This window comes from Xyrauchen texanus, chromosome 8 (genome assembly GCF_025860055.1).
Source record: "Xyrauchen texanus isolate HMW12.3.18 chromosome 8, RBS_HiC_50CHRs, whole genome shotgun sequence".
In the NCBI taxonomy this organism is placed as follows: Eukaryota; Metazoa; Chordata; class Actinopteri; order Cypriniformes; family Catostomidae; genus Xyrauchen; species Xyrauchen texanus.
The window spans coordinates 1425185-1445045 of record NC_068283.1 but is presented as its reverse complement, the minus strand read 5'-3'; the positions used below and the strand labels follow the sequence as shown (position 1 = coordinate 1445045).

The following is a 19861-nucleotide window of genomic DNA, read 5'->3' as shown; positions in this document are numbered from 1 at the left end:
ACAATATCAGCTTTAAAATGAGAAACAGAGTTCAGGGCCAGATGGTTTGTTTTCTTTCCTATTCTTATGCTCGGTCTAATCTGGTGGGAGTGCAGTGATTAGCTCGTTTGATGTTGGCCTCTGAGTCCCCAGGGATGTGCCCCCTTCCTTCCCGCCCCCACCAGAGCTTGAGTGGGATGCAGTAGAGACTCAAAGAGAGCCACAGCTGCAGACATGGAACAACATAAGCGGGCCTAGTACATAGCCTTGTGGCACTCCCCTCATGTGAGCTTACACTGACTGTCATGCTGCAAGACCACATATGTTTCTGCCACTCACGGTGATGGGAGTTATCGAGGGGAGTTTAGTTGACACTGCCAATTATGTTTTTTTGCAAATGAGTCAAGACACATATCTGTTTCTGTCATTTTCTATCACCACATCTCAGATGAGCTGTCAGTGTCCAAAATAGATTGACGACAATCAATTAAGATTTAGTTGTCCAGTTCTTTACTATTCACACAGCGCAGATTTACTGCCAATTTGCTTGTCATTATCTGAAATTATTTGTGTGAATTGAGTTGTATAATGCAGTTGTCATCACTACAAATAACCAAACTATGTGTGAACATGAATGGGTCAATTTAGCATTTCTTCATGTGGGGGTTGGAGCGAATTTTGAGCTCCAACCACTTCAGTAACGCTTCGTCATAATAACGACATTTAAAACAGATTCCAGTTCTGCATTCAGAACACAAATGTTCCTCATGTATACTCGTGTCCTCTGATGATCAAACAGGCAGACTGATGACAGACGCAAACTTTGTACTTTTTATTCTGTTCCCAAGCATTTTAGCTCTCTATGGCATTGCCATAGCAACAGAAAGTTAAACAATGCACCGATTCTCATTTGCACTGGCAGGGGGCGGCTCTTTTGATGGGACAAACAAACAGCACACCAGCTGCTTGCGTCTGCACACATGCAAGTACAAATGCATATGCGCATATTAAACGGCAGCATAGGCAGGCTACGGATATGCTTAAAGGGAATAGTTGAAATATGTCTTCATTTCTTCACAATAAAACGATCATAAATGTAGTTGTTATGATGCATGCAATGTACTTCAAGTCACACAATAGCTTTATGTTTACAAAATGACCAAAATTGTATTTGTTATTCAAATATGGCACCATTGAGAGCCAATGGCGTTTGATGTGATGATGACACAATTAACCATTTCAAAACTTTGGTGCAGGGGAAGATTATTATATTAAATAAATATTCCAGGATCAATACAAATTTAGCTCAATTGACACATTTGTGACATAACAGTGATTGCCAAAACATTTACTTAATCTTGTCCCTCCTATTCTTATAAAGAAAAAAAAGAGAAAAGAAACAAATCACAGATCCAGTGAAGTAAATTAAGCAAATCTGTAAACGTTAAATTCTGTTTCAAGACTACAGCCACAACATGTAGACAATATGTGTAAATGTGATTTTAGTGTTATAAAAGTATTTGCTAACCTTTTCTATCAACACTGTAAATTCAACACTGTAAAACCCGTGATACTTGGTAACAAGATTAGAAGTCTGCTGCAAAAATGTATATAAACAACTTCACAGCTCAAATAATACATGAGTTTCAACATAAGAATTCATGTAAGTGCTTTTATAAAATTATAAGCTTGACATTTCTGCCTTTAAACTCTCCAAAAATTGGCCCCATTGACTTCCATTGTAAGTCCCTTATTGTAACACAGATTGTTTTTGTTTTTTTTAAAGGGGTCATGAAATGGAATATTTTCCTTGATATTTGGACATACAAGAGGAACTGAAATATAAAAACATATGGCAAATTTCAGAACTTCCCAGTCTAAAAAGAGCCTTTATAGTCGCCACCTTTTTTAAACATCTCATTTTCAAAACTGTGTGTTCATGACGTCACGAGACATTGCTTAGTTGTATTTACACGCTCCACAACATATGTCATCGCACTCCTGGCCCCGCCCACTGGCGTTCAGTTTGTATCGTAAACAGAGAGGGGTAGAGACAGGCCTAGTGTGACCAACTATTCCTAAACACCAAAGGGGATGCATATAACATGCATTACATGGACGACCGGACGTCTTTGACCATTGTCAGAAAAGGAGACTCTACATGGCTTCATTCAGCTGCTCTGCGTCTTGCTGTTCTTGCACTCATCTGTGCTATTTTTAATTGTTGGTGTATGTAAACTTTCACTAGCTGAATATCTTTGACCATTTGGATGTGCTTGTGGAGATCACAGTGCACTATGTTTTACATGACTAAAATGTGGGAGTGGTGGTGGTGTAGTGGTCTAAAGCACATAACTGGTAATCTGGTAATCAGAAGGTCACTGGTTCGATCCACAGCCGCCGCCGCCGCCGCCACCACCATTGTGTCCTTGAGCAAGGCACTTAACTCCAGGTTGTTCCGGGGGGATTGTCCCTGTAATAAGTGCACTGTAAGTCGCTTTGGTTAAAAGCATCTGCCAAATGCATAAATGTAAATGTAAATGTAAATTCATGATTCTATACTCGCACATAACTTTGCAAAGCCTGAATCATGAAAAGTTTGAATTTATTATTATTTACAGGACATATGCAAACTAGTTCCTTTCCTTTACTTGTAAAACTTAACAAAAAGGTTCTGTTAATTAATGAGTAAAATGATCCATCGGGTATAGAGTGGGACAAACATCAGGCAATGGACACAGTACAACAGAAATCGGCCTATGAATAATTCTGCCAAGCTGAAAAAAATCACAATTAAGTTAAATACATATGCTTGTACACTGTCATTGATTACATACATTTTAAGTATTTTAAATGCATATTGTAGGTTTTAAAATATTATTGTCACTGATTACATGTTTCTACAATATTCTTTTCAAAAATATGTGCATGTTAATATTTGCCATAGTATACATTTACTGGTGGAATCAGACATTAAATTTGGCATTATCAGGACAATCAATTATCAGGACCCTTAGCATTATTCAACATTATATTCAGCATTATATACAGTTAATATAGTACAATTATCTGTAAACACAGTGCAGATTCACTCTCGCGTTGAAAAGTCTCATTCCGGTGCTCAGTGTATTAAATGCGCTTGCACGAAGAGATCTAACGATCTAAAACACTTTATACCGCACACTTTGAGCTGCGAGACATGTGCGTGAGATCAGTGAAAGCTGCACTATTCTAGAAAATGCGATATGATGTCGCACGAGTTTAATAAAAGTGATTGCGCTCCCTTTCTCCATCGCGATCGGTTTGATTGACGTGGATGCGCGTGCGCGCTTGCTCAGTGAAGTTTAACAGAGACTAGCATTTGGTAAAAACAAACAGTTTTTGTAAGCAATGTGCTGAAGATAAACAACAAATGGCACAATCACTCTTTCAACGCTGTATGCTTATTATAATCTTCTTTGAAGTGTTTTATAAAGTGCTTTCTTGCGCTGGACACCTTGGGTTGTGTTTTTCCCACTTCAGCTTGTCATTTTCACTGGAATACATTGTTGTCAATGACATGCTCGTTGCATATATCCAACTAATCGATAATTACATTTGTTGTTGATGATTTCCATTATTTTATCGATTAGTTGTTTCAGCCCTACACTGAAGTTTAAAGGAGCCGCTGAGGGCAAAACAGTGTTTCAGTCAGATGGCCAGAGACAGGGAGGAAAATGACCATTTATTATTAAACTATGCAAAAAACTTTACTGACATTATCACTGGACCTCAGGGAAGATAACACAATTATTAATTATTAAAAAAATAAGTAGCATTTTATGACACCGTTATGAAAAATAGGCAGGTCAAAATGATGTTTTTGTGGTAATCAAACATTATACCACAAATGCTGTCAATTGAGCTTAACTTGTATTAATATGTGACATACAAATATTCCTTTAATGAGTCATATGGGCTTTTTTTATGGTGTTTATTTTATTTTTTATTTTTTTTGGAGCTTGACAGACCCAGTCCTCACTGACTTTTATTATAGTGAAAAGAGCAGCAAGGATATTCTACAAATATTTCCATTTGTGTTCTATAGAATGGAAAAAGTCATATGGGTTTGGAACAACAAGATGGTGAGTACATGATGAGTACTTTCTAGGTGAACTATTCCGTGCCACCAAAATTCTAAATACTTAACACGCAAACATGATGTAAGACATGGTAAATATTGCATACACTTTTATAGACTCTGTCACATATACACACGAGAGTCAGCCGCCATTTCATGCGCCGAGCAGTTTTCATCTTGTTTAAATTTCATCGCTCATCCTCTGATCTGCGCTATCAAGCGGTGTTCTCTTGATGTGTGTGCTGGTTGGCCGTTTGAAGTTCTGGGCTGACTTTAAAGCGGCCAAAAGACCCTTAACGGCAGGCAGGTAGCAGAGCGGGATCCCGGGTGCTCGTTAGTCCAATGACTGTTTAATTAGCTCGATGAAGATACAGCTGCCTATTGACACACGGGCATCTGTGTTGTTCATAACTCATGCGGTGGGTAATTTATTCAGCCTAATCTGTGTGTGTCTGGAGCACTAATGCGTATGTCAGATAACAGCACTCGTTTCATGTCGACACTTTAAAGCATGACAGAGAGAGAAAAAAAGCGCAACTCTACAGATAAAAGAAAATGTTGCGCTGTATGGAACATGAAACACAAACCGTCCTGGAACCATGTTAAATTAGATGCGTGCCATTGACAGTCAGATGTGATTTCTTTCACTTAATACAAATATTTTTTCACATTTCAGTCTTTTCACATTTTTTATTTTGTATTTTATTAAAAAGCTGCCAAAAACAACTGCTATTAGATTTGTTGCTTAAATTGTGACATAAAGGAATGATTTGTTGTAACACAACTAAGACTAATGTAATAGTTTAAAATGGTGAATTCATTTAAAGTCTTTATAGTTTTCATTGTGCTGTAATATAATGACAAACATTGGTAACTGAAACATTATTAGCCTTTAACATTTCTTTCCTTTTTTTTTTTTTGCTTGGCAGTGCAAAACTTGTGGCATTATCTTTGTGTGTTGCGGCCATTGTTAAATGGTTTCTAAACTGTTTTGGGATGTTGCTAGGTGGTTGCTAACTGACCCAATTCAAGAAAGTCCACCACTAGGCTAGACATGGGTCAGGCTCTGGTTGTAGCAACAGAGATGTGGGGTAAACTTAAGACGCTCTGGTCAAGAGTTCATATAGTCCAAAACAAGCTAGATAGCCATGGCACTCTTAATCATTAAAACACCTTTATTATTAAATGGCTACCTAAAAATGGTAATAAAAAACAAACAAACAAACTCGTAGGGCTCTTTTTAGGGATGGCACCATTCCGACAAGCCCGATCCAAATCCGATACTGTGTGTTAGTCATGTTAGTTACTTCTCAAAAAAATTATATAAAAGAACCATAAAAACACAATTAATGTAGTTCAGATGACAAGCACATTTATTTCAAAGCTACTTGAAGACACACGATAGCTCTGTGAATCACAAAAGGCTGTTTAATAAGTAAATGAAATGCACGTGCAGCACATTAGTGAATGCGTGCAATATTTGAGCGCTACTCACGAACAACATCTCAGATGTAGATGCTCAATAGTTCAGTTCACTTATAATATGCATTTAGAACAGCACCGGAGGTGCATCTGACCAGAACTTGAATAAGAAGCAAATGAAACTACTGTGAACGGCCTACAAACAGACACACTTACAGGACATCCTGGAGAGTTCAGAATGTCAAAATAAAAGCCAGAGGTTTTTAAAGTTAAAGTTGCCCCCCTCTCTAAAGTTTTTCTTAATAATCTATACATTTATATTGAAATAATGTGTAGTTAGAGGTTTGTGTTTCTTTACATATTATCTCTTTCCCCGCCAGCGTTTTTAAAAAAAGTTGCCAGCCACCGCCAGGGTTTTTGACGATTTTCGCTAAACTTTAATGGCCCGCAGAATATTTTCTTCCCTGAATATATGAATATGCTATATATCAAAATAAAGATCTGAGCCTCTGCTTTTAGGCAAAAAAAACGATTTTATTTTATCGTCATTTGTTCTTTTTTTATTGCCACTTGAACAGAGGTAGGTTTTGTCAAAAACAACATTTCGGACAAAAAGCTGATAAAAAGGCATTTTTATCAAACAAGTGCTTTTATTATTAGTATGGTGTTCCACTTCACATTTGAGACGATCGCAGTCTGTTTCTTTGATCAAAGAGTTGCATACTCTTTCAAAACATGCACGCGGGTCTTCCTTACCGTATAACACCTAAAACACGGATACCCGGAAAATTCCGTGTTTGGCGGGGAAAGAGTTAAAGAGCACACCCAATTAGTTCCACACAATAAAGTAAAGATATTCAAACTGATTATGCAAAAACAACAACACTGGTATCGGATCGGGATCGCTATCAGCCGATACTGAGATTTCAGATATCGGAAGAGAAAAAAAAAAGTAGTATCGATGCATCCCTCGCTCTTATAAAGGCTCCTACTGAAAGAAGTAGGTGAGCCGTGTGATAATGAAGGCTTTTAATTATTAAGAGAGTCATGGTTACCAGCTTGCTTTGGACAATTATGCTCAATCGACAGCATTTGTGGCATAACATTGATCACCCCAAATTAAATTTGACTTGTCCTTCCTGGAATCTGTGTTCCAGTGAGGCACTTACAATGGAATGAATGGGGTTCAATCCTTAAACCCTAAAATACTGAAAAGTATACCCACATGATATAACAAAATGTGCATATAAACATAATTTTAGTGTTATAAAATCACTTACTAACCTCTGCTGTGTAAAGTCACAGCCAATTTTACAACTGCTTTGTAAATGTCAACAATCCCTATCTAAATGTCTTTACAGCTCAACTAATACATGAGTTTTAACAGAAGAATTAATGTAAGTGCTTTTGTACAATTATGAGCTTTACTAATTAATACAAAATATAGGTGTTTCCTCACTCTTTTTGCTTTCAGTCTCAAAGTACGCCATTAAAAGAAAAAAAAAATGCTATAAAATGGGCTTTGTGCTTGGAAAATGTAAACTTAGGTATGTACAGGTGCTGGTCATATAATTAGAATATCATCAAAAAGTTGATTTATTTCAGTAATTCCATTCAAAAAGTGAAACTTGGATAATGTATACATTCATTCCACACAGACTGATATATTTCAAGTGTTCATTCCTTTAATTTTGCTGATTATAACTGACAACTAATAAAATAAAAAAAAAATCAGTATCTCAGAAAATTAGAATATTGTGAAAAGGTTCAATATTGAAGACACCGGGTGCCACACTCTAATCAGCTAATTAACTCAAAACACCGGCAAAGGCCTTTAAATGGTCTCTCAGTCTAGTTCTGTAGGCTACACAATCATGGAGAAGACTGCTGACTTGACAGCTGTCCAAAAGACGACCATTGACACCTTGCACAAGGAGGGCAAGACACAAAAGGTCATTGCTAAAGAGGCTGGCTGTTCACAGAGCTCTGTGTCCAAGCACATTAATAGAGAGGCGAAGGGAAGGAAAATATGTGGTAGAAAAAAACTGTACAAGCAATAGGGATAACTGCACCCTGGAGAGGATTGTGAAGCAAAACCCATTCAAAAATGTGGGGGAGATTCACAAAGAGTGGACTGCAGCTGGAGTCAGTGCTTCAAGAACCACCACGCACAGACGTATGCAAGACATGGGTTTCAGCTGTTGCATTCCTTGTGTCAAGCCACTCTTGAACAAGACACAGTGTCAGAACACAAAAAGGACTGGACTGCTGCTGAGTGGTCCAAAGTTATGTTCTCTGATGAAAGTACATTTTGCATTTCCTTTGGAAACCAAGGTCCCAGAGTCTGGAGGAAGAGAGGAGAGGCACAGAATCCACGTTGCTTGAAGTCCAGTGTAAAGTTTCCACAGTCAGTGATGGTTTGGGGTGCCATGTCATCTGCTGGTGTTGGTCCACTGTGTTTTCTGAGGTCCAAGGTCAATGCAGCAGTCTACCAAGAAGTTTTAGAGCACTTCATGCTTCCTGCTGCTGACCAACTTTATGGAGATGCTGATTTCATTTTCCAACAGGACTTGGCACCTGCACACAGTGACAAAGCTACCAGTACCTGGTTTAAGGACCATGGTATCCCTGTTCTTAATCGGCCAGCAAACTCGCCTGACCTTAACCCTATAGAAAATCTATGGGGTATTGTGAAGAGGAAGATGCGATACGCCAGACCCAACAATGCAGAAGAGCTGAAGGCCACTATCAGAGCAACCTGGGCTCTCATAACACCCGAGCAGTGCCACAGACTGATCGACTCCATGCCACGCCGCATTGCTGCAGTAATTCAGGCAAAAGGAGCCCCAACTAAGTATCGAGTGCTTTACATGCTCATACGTTTCATGTTCATACTTTTCAGTTGGCAGACATTTCTAAAAATCCTTTTTTTGTATTGTCTTAAGTAATATTCTAATTTTCGGAGATACTGAATTTGGGATTTTCATTAGTTGTCAGTTTTAATCATCACAATAAAATGAAATAAACATTTGAAATATATCAGTCTGTGTGGAATGAATGTATAAAGTTTTTGATGATATTCTAAATATATGACCAGCACCTGTATGTGAAACTATGCCATAAGTAATAAAAGATTAATTAGATAAAACAGTTTTCCAGTTTCTTCACAAATCTTATAAAAACCAAGCAGCACACATTTCCAACGTAATAAAGATAGAAACCACAACAAATGGTAATAAACGAAAAAAACAAAAACATGAAAAAATAGTGAAATAGTGCCGAGGAGAATCTGTGGATTCATTTGAAAGACACTTCTTTAACTTTGTTCACGATAAGGTTTGACAACAGCCAGACTTATATTTCCAATTTACATCATTTACAAAGTTCATCCATAGCACGACTCTCCTCAACAAGACTGAGTGTGAAGCACAAACAGTGCAGGGCGAGGTACTTGCTGAAGTTTAATACTAGGTTTAGGGGTTACCTCTATACATGAGCAATAGTAAAAGTGATTCTTGCCTTATCAAACACCACTAATGCCATCATAGCTCACCTGATATGAGCCAATGAAATGGAGTTTCATAAAGTCTTTGAACAACTCCGTAGACAATGTATTATAATATTATGTAGATACCAAAAAATTGCTCACATTTAAACTGCAAAAGGTCAGAATGTACCCAGCATTGCCTCCATCAGAGTTCTACAGCCACACGATCGAGCAGTGTCGTAGTATTGTTGTGTACAAGCAGAATGTGAGCAATGCTGTGGTCTGGACTGGATTATGGGGCTGTGCTCTAAGCCCTGTTTTAGGAAGGCCATCTCCTGGCCCTCAGCATAGCCTTTATGTGGTGTTCCCGTTCCCCACCGCAGGAATGCAGCGGGAGACGTGGAAGTGGTTAGGACAGTTTTCTGAGACAGAAATCACACACTTCAGGTCAAACCCTCTTTCTGTTGGTCTGGCCTCACTTCATCACTCACACAAAGAAGCAAAACACGTTCAACATGCCCGCCACAGACATGGCACTGTTACTGATCGGTCAGAATGGTCAAGTAATCAACTAGTCATTCATACAACTTGCAGATTAGTGAGGATGCCTGGTGAGTTTATTTACAACCCCAGTTCCGAGAAAGATGGGACAGCATGAAACGAGTGCGTTTTTTTAAAGTTTATGCTTTGTCGAGTTTAAAATCAAATCAACAGATCCTACCTCCCTAACATGAACCTTAAACCTAAACCTAACCTTAAAAAGCAAATGCCTGATTAAAAATACAATTGCTGAAGCAACCACATCATTTTGTGGTGCTTTTGTGACACTTTCGGCTCATGTGTGGTCTTGTGAGCTCTTCAGGACTCTTTACATCACAAGTGCAACGCTCTATTGGTTCAGTAACCGTGCAGTATGATCACACTTCAACAAGCTTGTAAATATTGTTGGTTATGTAATGCAAATGTAAAAATAAGTAATGTGCTTTAGTAAAAGTGTTTAGATGTCATAAGATAACATTGTGTGAAAAACAGAGCAAAATGTATTTATGAACTGATAATATGCCGTTTTACTCGTGATTTGTGTGAAAGGGGATAAAAGTTGATGTTGCTGTAGCACCCCTAGTGTTTATTTGCTGCAATATGTACATTGAGCCACATAAAAATTATTTTGCAAAAATGGAAGTATAATAATGTGATTTTATGAGATCAGGATGCATCTGATCAGTATCTAGTGAATATGACTCCAAACCCAGGACTTACTTTGGTAAGTAGTTCACACTTGAGCTAGACCGATATATAGTTTTTTACAGATTAATCAGCACTGATAGTTGATTTTTGGAACTGTCGGTTATCGGATATATGCAGATAGTTGCCAATATTTTATTGTCATTTTTTTCACCTAATTATTTCTTCCAATAAACCTCATCTTGGTGAAATATATACATATAACAATCTTCATCTGATGAACATACAGTATAGGCTACAAAATGCTTAATTTGGTAAATACTCACATATGGAAAATTGTAATGGAGCCAAATCTCTGTATTTTCAAAACAGTCCAGGTGTATTTCAGGTTTGTTTAAAGTAAATGTCCCGCATTATGCACCAATTTTGGTTGCACAATAAACAGCTTTTGGGATTGTATTCATTTTTCAGCTTCATTGTCTGTGCTCATCATAGTAAGGAAAGTATCAGATCTTTTATTATTATTATTATTATTATTATATGGATTAATAAAAAGAAAAAATATTTTTAAAACTATCGGCCAATTAATTAGTTATCTGCCTTGTCCACCACATTAGTCATCGGTATTGGCAAAATCCACTGCTGGTCGTTCAGACCTCTAGTTTAGACAACACACCGAATAGTTGATTTATAAAAGTAGTAGTCGTGCACATTCCTAATTGCAATTCCCAAATTGGTGGAAAATCTCACAGGAAAATCACATCAGGCTGTATTCATCTCCACTGATGAGCTCATTGTTTGCCGTTTCTTTGTTTGGCCGCTGGTTGTGGTATATCACACACTCTTGGCAGTAAAAGATTGTGTTTAATTAGGTTTCAGTCATTAAATCTGCTAGTGGACAGATGACATCATCAGGCAAGACCTGCTTCTGTTCCAATACTGTGAGATTTTACAGGAATATCTCTCCATGACATACTCACCACACTTTACCAAGAGCACGTCTTTTACTTCGTTCCAGCATCACGTAAAATATTCCACCTGAAATATTGCATCATCGTGTGTCTGTACTGTTGAGATTGTGCCTAGGGCTGGGGGAATTCAAGGTGAACTCTGCTGTAAGGGAATCATGCATTACCTGAGTATACATATGTAACACGTATTTATTATATATTATTAACTGGAGTTTAACAGTCCAGAACACACTACACAGTCAAACACAGCCATTTTACTCTGCCAGGATATAGTTTAGGTCTGACACCTCTGGGATTCAGAGTGGGATCAGGTCAATTTTTCATATCCTTTGGTGTGTGTTGGGTTTTTGATTTCAGTTGATAAAAAAGAAAAACATGTTCTGTGGTGTTTGGTATGGAAAGCATCACTATTACTATTAGAGATGCACCGATGCCGGTATCTGAATCGGGTCCGATACCACGCTAATGTACTTGTACTCATAAAAATGCTCTGATACCAAAAACTGGTACCATCTGACGTACAAATGTCACAGATTAAAATAACATCATGTCCTAGTGAGATTATTTAACAGCAAAAGCGGTGATTTAACTAGATAAATACAGTTTGCGCGTGTAGTGTTATGAATGTGAGTGCTTGAGAATGTGTGGCAGATGACCGCAGGCAGAGCGCTACATATTTATTTCTTTAAATAGTAGCCTTTTGTGGTTTAATAATTACTGTTACCAGCTTTTACGGATTGGGAATCCTCCATCATATCGTTAACATGAAAACACTTCAAAATAAAAGCTCAATTTAAATGAAAACATTATGACAGAAATAGATCACTACTATATATTTATATAATGTTCACTGTTATACTACAACAACTACTACTACTACTAATAAATCAATACTAATTTGATAATATTTAAGCAAAATCTCACATCTGCTCTACCATGCTGCATGTTATATTGTGCTTTGAGGTTCTATATATAATTTGATACAAAAACAATAAAATATTATTTTGAAAATCAATTGTTATACTTTAATTTGATTCAAATTTGTATTTATTTATTTAAACACAATTTGTTATAATAAAATTGAAATAAACTGCTGATATTGCTGACCTGTGGGGATAAAAACAGGTGTCAGACTCGGTATCGGTGAATACTAAAAATAAAATAATAACTCGTTCTCCAAAAAATGGCATCTGATCATCCCTAATTGCTATTCGTCACTACACTTACTACAGTATATACACCTCTAAACAATCAGACATAAGGTCTTTGCTTGATAGAGAATGAAACAGACTCAAATAAATCCCACAGACTTACATTGAAGGAGGGAGCCGAGCCATATCTGAGGACCAGTACATCACCCACCTAGCAACCATACAGAATCCCCAAGCAAACATGAAACACAACTCTCAGAACACCTTAGCAACCACATAAGAACACTGTAACGGAATACATGTAACCGTGTTACGTGTTCAGAATACCAAAACAAAAGTAACTGTATTCAGCCCCTGTTACATTCTCAAGCACATGTATTCAGAATACAGTTACTTTATACCCGTGTCTTAACAATCATCACGCTGTTATCTGTGCACCAGTATCAATACAGCCGTATTATGGACAGGGTTGCCACCCCTCCCGTATCGTCCTGGATTTAAACATCAAATGATGCGTCCCATGGGAATCTGTCCCGTTTTTAAGCTGGTCAGATGGCCTCATGGCGCAATTGTTCGAGATCATTTATTTCACTTTTATTTGTTGGAAATTTTGCCTATGGTGGGTAAGGGGCTATCTGAAAACAACAATATATAAAAGTCCTAAATCTCACTTGAAAAAATAAAATACAAATAATCTCATAAAGATTCACAAAAACACTAGTATGAGAAAAGGAATCAAAAGTAGTAATGAACTGATATGGGTTTTTAATTGCCGATATCCAGACATCAGGGTGTCCAATAAATACAATGCTGATATATCATGCAATTTAATATAGTAAATAACATAAATATAAAATTGCTAAAAAGAAGAAACTGTTATTTAGCACTGCATTTACTCAGTTTCACACAAAACTTTAACTTTGTAAAAATGATCTAAAAAATGTATACTGTATTTTAAATGGTAGATAGCAGTTTTTCTGTTTAGCCATCAAATTGTAGTCAACCTCAAATGAAATGTGTTTTTTGACTCATAATACAAATATATTTAATACAAAGTAAGTAAAATGAATAAATAGGCCTAAATATTCAAATATGCAAGCACGTCAAGTTCAGATCATTAATATTCTATACTGTTGGTATTATCATCACATTACACAAAATATTTGATAAACATTTAGTAATGTAGTGGACACAGACTTAAGCATGGGAGCTGTCTAGATCTTTCTGAAGAACAGGCATTTGAAGTTTGCATTTAAAATAAAATAGAATATGTTCATGTACACATTTAAAGAAAAAGACTTTAATACTCAGCCCAGAGTACTTTTCTTAAAGTAATCTGCAGAATCCTGTTAGCAACTGACTTGCAAGGATCTTAAAAAAAACCCTTGAACACCTTAGCGACTGCATAGAAATGCTCTAGCAACCACAGAGAAATGTGCTAAAAACTCAGAAAACCTTCAGCAACCATACAGCAATGCTCTAGTGACTACCCAGAACACCCTAACAAAGTGCAAACAATAAATAAATAATCAAAATAAGAATCTGAACACCTTAACAACAGCACAGCAACACCCAAGCAACCACATAGTAAAGCGATAAAAAAACAACACCAAAAAAAAAACTTGTAGAACACCTTGGCAACTGCATAGCGACACCCTAGCAACCACAAAGCAACATGCTAAAAACCCAGAACACCTTTGAATTCACAACTGCATAGCAAAGCCTTAAAAACAAAACTCTGTGAACTACAAATGCCATTGTAGAAATTCACAATTCACATCAGCCATGATTCATTTAATTCGAATGAAAGTGTCCAGTAAAAAGACGGTTACTCAGATTAAGCAAGTAGTAATCAGATAGTCATGTGATTGTAAAATGACAGCCCCCATGAGGGCGCACCTGCCCCATTTAGAATAAAACCGCTTTTATAAGGTTACTGATATGACAACAGCAGGGTTGTGAGGGTTACTTTTGAAATGTATTCCACTACAGATTACAGAAAACATGCTGTAAAATGTAATTTGTTACGTATTCCGTTAGATTACTCAAGGTAATGTATTCTAAATACTTTGGATTACTTCTTCAGCACTGGTAGATTTTTTCACTTGTTTTGTCTATAAAAACTCAGTACAGTCAGACAAAATACACACGTTAAAAATACATTCTCTGAAAAACATAAATATCTCATGCTTTGTTGTTTCTCAAACAAGATCAATCAAACTGATCTTGTTTTAAGGATTTATTGATATTTTTACAGGAAAATATTACAAAACTTTTATGAAAAATATGATTTTTGCCCTAATATAGAAAAAAGAAATTATGATCCAACGTGAATTTTCTTGATAAAAAAATATGATCGTGTCTGGTAACATGTGCATGTATAATATCTAGAAATAGCAATTTAGCTTAGCATAAAGCTGACAATTTACACAAGGTTTATTTTTATTTCTTCTGCTCCAAACTTACTTCAAACTTACTTCTCTGTCTGCTCGTATGAATGTAACGCATCATAAGAAAGTGTTTCACCGCTGTTCAAATGCACTTTGGATCACATCATTTATGTGTAGAAATGTTTTCCATCTGAAAGGACTAAATATTAATTGAAACAAATGACAATAAAATGCAAAGTAATCTCTTCAGTAATCAAAATACTTTTTGAATGTAACTGTATTCTAATTACCAATTATTTAAATTGTAACTGTAGTGGAATACAGTTACTTATATTTAGTATTTTAAATATGTATTCCCATTACATGTATTCCGTTACTCCCCAACCCTGGACTAGAGTCCTCATCTCATGAGTGCTCATGATTTTTATATATGTTTCAAAACTACAATTAATTTATTTATGAGTAAAAAAAAATTAATGGGGGGGAGGGGGGGGGGTACTGTACCTTTAAGCAAATGCAAAGCAGCGCTCTAGCAACCACATAGAGATGTGCAAAAAACTCAGGAAACCTTAGCAACCACATAGCAAGGAGCAAAAAAAAAACACCTCAGCAACTGCATCAGCAGTGCTGAAAACCATAGCAATGCCCTAGCAATCACAAAAGAAATCTCTAAAAAAATCTCACAACACCTTGGCAATCACAGAGCAACATCATAGCAACCGCATTGTAAGGTGCAAAATCTCGCAGAACACCTTAGCAACCACATAGCTATCCCCTAGTAACCACCAAAAACCCCTTTGCAACTGCATCACACACAGTGTCAGTGCTGCTGACATTTTCTAGGGGGTTAATATTATTTCCCCCATCCATGAATCCTTGATGACATCAGCAGAAAGGAAAAGTTGTTTCAGAGGTGGACAAATGTAGATTTCGACAAAAGATTACAAATACAAAACATTTTCTTAGCAATAAATGATGAATCGAATAAATACATTGCCCAAAAGGACATTTCAAAACTGTATTTTTTTTGTATGAACAACACATAACTTGGCCCAGATGGAATCTGCAAAGGATTTTTGAGGAACATCTGCAGATAGATAGAATGGCATTCAACATGGTAAAAACGTTTTGAGCAAAGCTGAGAGTGCAACACTTTTATTGGTATTATCATCACATTAGACAAAATATTTGATAAACATTTAGTAATGTAGTGGACACAGACTTAAGCATGGGAGCTGTCTAGATCTTTCTGAAGAACAGGCATTTGAAGTTTGCATTTAGAGGCGCATACCTGAGTGACTCCTCCAGCTTACTGATCTTTTTCCCGCCGTCGGCTCGTTCCTTCACCAGCTCTGCCTGCAGCATCTGCAGCTGTTACAGGACAACAGAGCTGCCAATCAATCAACATGCCTCATCAGATCCCACCCCTCAACACATCTAAACAGATCGGATCTCATTTTTCACAGGTCAAAGGTCAGACGGCTGGCCTGCAGGTGCATGCGGCCACTGCTTTGCAGATGTGCCCTTGACAGAGGTACACCTCAGCGCTCCACTTTATGACCGAACGGCCCTTTGAAGGCAGCAGCCAGGTGTCTGATCTTAAAACTTATCTTCATTTGATTGGGTCAGCCCAATTATGAAAGCAGCTCTTTTATAACAGTGCAGAAGCTTTGAAGGATCTTGAAAGCGGCCCTGCTTGGCAACAGGCCTTATTAAGTCTCATAAGTTATTGGGGCAATCAGGCCACGTCTGGACGCAAGCTACGACTGTCCGGTTACTCTGCTCTTTCATTTAGGGAAATGTGCTGACCCCCATGAGGCTGTGTTGATCTGACATATAGACTTTACAGCCCAATACTCATATCATCAAAGTAAACGAGGCCATTTGAAAGCAGTGCAAAAGCTTTTATGTCTAACTGAAACTGCCTGCTCGAGTTTATACGACGGGTGATAATGAACAGGTCTGTATCCTAAACTGATCTTTCTGAAGCTTATTAAAAATAATAAAATAGTAATTCTAACATAGACATTTGCATATACTGTAAATATGAAACATGTTATCATAATAATTCAATTAAATCGATATATTTATCTAATAAAGAATAAATCATATATTTATTTATTCTTAAATGTCCAATAGATCATTTTCATGAAATTATAATAAATATAATAATACAACAAATACATATATATTAATACATTTAGAAATAAATATGAACACAAATACATTTATATTTTTTTATAAAATATATTTATTTTTAATGAATATATTCTACATATTATATACTATAAAATAGAATTAATTAATTAATATATTATTGATTTTGTACAATTGTAAATAATTATCATATGATTATAACAAATATAATATTAATTATTATTATTAACAACAAATACTATATTTCTATTGACAAAAATAATCATTCTTAAACACATATTATTGTTGTGAATAGTATACAGCTGAAATATCATATTGTGCTTGTGAATAACTGGCTGACCTTTTTGTCCGTGTTGTGTTGGAGGTCAGTTCGATCTTGCTGCATCTTGTTCTCTTGATCCTGAAGAAAGCAAAAGCAGTTAGGTGAGTTGTAATATTTACATTTATTTTGTTTGAGTTACACTATTTCCTGTAAAGCTGCTTTGGCACAATAAGTACAGGGCAAAAAAAAAACTACAATAATATTAATATTTAAATATAACATAAATATAAAACAATATTTATTTTTACTTTATTATTCAAATTTTCACCACACAATGTCACAGGCATTTCCGTCTGGAAAACAGATGGTGGAGACATTATTCTGAGACCAGATCCAAGCATATTATTAATGTAGCACAGCAATAGAACATGCCCACAAAGCACAGATAGAGCTCCTAACATTGTAACCTCATTGCAGTGGCAAGACAGCTGCCATTTGAACACCTGCCTTGGAGTGTGAGACGTGGTGCGAAAGTTGAGGCACGGTGCAAGCGTGAGGCGATTGTTTGTGTTCTGCGATTGCTAATGGGTCTTTGAATAACATATAACGTGTGAGTAAAGGCAGCCGGTGGAGTTTCTGGTCTGAATCAGCTGATCAGCGGGACAGCGAGATAAAGGGGAGCTGGAGGTGCCAGTTCGAGTGAGTAATAGATGCAGGCAGCTGCGCTGCATGTGTGTCTGTGTTTGTTTTATGTTGAATTTTTATTAAAACTTTATGTTGACTGTTTAGCCGGTTCCCACCACCTCCTTGCCCATCCCTTACCGTTACAATGGTGCTGAAACCCAGGAGAGAGGAGGGAAACGCTATCGCAGAATCCTCACCACTGGCGTCTGCCCAAAGGGGCAACCACCTGCCTGTGGACGGAGGGGTCGCTGCTGGCCGCCAAGAAGAGGCGGAGTGGTTCCGTCCGCCAGGTAGGGTTGCTGCAGCGGTATACCGGTTTCACGGTATATCTGCATTTGAAAATTGACGCTTATCATACCATGTACATTTGCTTATCTACGGTATTGAGAAAAAAATGCAACCGGACGGAGATCCTCAAATGCGCTTGCGTATCTCCTTTCCTCCTCGTCTGCCTGTCAGACTCGTTAACTTCCGTCACACACACACAAGGGGTGAGGGGGTCTGACAAAGTGTGTGTGTGAGTTAAAGCAGTGTTTCTCAACTGGTCTATTAGGACTGGGTCACGGACAGCAGGGAAAGAGCAATGCCATGGTTCTCCCATTGAAGATATTTTGGCGGCCGCCCAAGTGATAGACTGTTTAGTACTGCCGAGGCAGATTTAATGATAATCTCGTAAACAGCTAAAGCAGACATGGGCAACATACAACCCTCCACATTGTTTAATGTTGCCTGCGGCTCATTTATCGTAAAAGCGTTTTTATTATTCATCGGATATTTCAGTTAACTTGCATTGGGATCTAACGCGTCTCCACAAGAGTTTAACATGCTCAGGGTTGCCAGATAAGAGAAACACCCCCAGTTTGAGATTTATACTTGCGCAAATTGGAAAAATTCCTCCTAATGTTATACTTATTTTGTGCAAGCTGGCAACCATGCACGCGAGTGCGCTATTTCTATCTGGATTTCCCCTTTGAACAAACTTAGCGATCTGTAGTGCAATATTCTGCTCAAGGAAAAGTGTTATACGGCTACTCTGTGTCCATTCTTGAGGCTGCTTGTGATGTTTGGTGCTACTTTGCAGGTAAACCTTCTCAGTGATTAAATTAAATATAAAAGTAGATCTCGGCATCATTGAAATGCGCGCAAAAGCAAGCAAGAGACGACTATGTATGTGTATTTATTATTTGTGCAATTTAGAAATGTTGAAGTCCCATCGCACCTGTATGTTAATCTAACCCTTGCAGTAATTATTTATCATAGTCATGCAGTCTGTGTTATTCAGTTGTGTGCTGAAAGTCAAACGTTGACATCATCAACAAAAATAATGACACTTGATGCATGTCCTTGTACTGGAAAACCATGAACAAAACTATACAACATAAAAGGAAATGCGACCCAGGATACATTAAATACAGGTTATGTTTAATCTAAGGCAGGTCGACACTTGATTTCCAATGTAAAATCTGTCCTGAAGCAAAACCAGTTGATAAGCACTGAGTTAAAGATACAGACATGAGCAGTCTGACCTCACTGTCATGCACCTACAGTATATGTTAACTGTTAATAATCATAGGACATTACTTCAAAAGCTCACACAGCTGATGTTATTTTTCATTTAGAAGTTAATTTAACATGCTATGATAACATGTAAACTAACATGCTTTAGTTATATAACATGTTATAGTTACATTATATTTTTTTTATCATGTTTATAATTCTGTTTATTATAATTCTGTGTAGCGTATGAATGGGAATCATTAACTCATCGAATTTGAAGACAAAGAACCCCTGTCAGATCACTGAAATGGTGCCCGCTAGTCTGTGAAGTACAATGAACTATTGACAAACCTCCTTTCCCATGTGACACTCCAAACCCGTGTTGTACCATGTGAGAAAGGCACGTGGAAAGTTGGCAACAGAGTGTGTGTGTGTGTTTTTCATTTGAAACCTAGAAATGTTTATTTCTAAGGGAATATGTTTTAATCCTCGTATGTTTGTGTTTCTGATGTTAGATCAAACTAGTAGGACTGTTTAGTTGTGTAGTAAAACTGAG

At 37.1% G+C, this 19861-nt stretch overlaps 1 protein-coding gene across 4 annotated transcripts in view; it reads right to left on the bottom strand.

Moving 5' to 3' along the window:
• The window catches only part of LOC127647467 (centrosomal protein of 112 kDa-like), a 308426-nt gene that overhangs the window by 169151 nt on the left and 119414 nt on the right, over window positions 1-19861 (bottom strand). For all 4 annotated transcript variants that reach the window (XM_052131726.1, XM_052131727.1, XM_052131728.1 and 1 more), the window contains exons 16-17: window positions 17203-17262; window positions 15997-16076 (exon numbers count right to left, since the gene is read on the bottom strand). In XM_052131726.1, the coding sequence (XP_051987686.1) occupies window positions 15997-16076; window positions 17203-17262 (140 nt within the window). The remainder of the gene's footprint in view (window positions 1-15996; window positions 16077-17202; window positions 17263-19861) is intronic.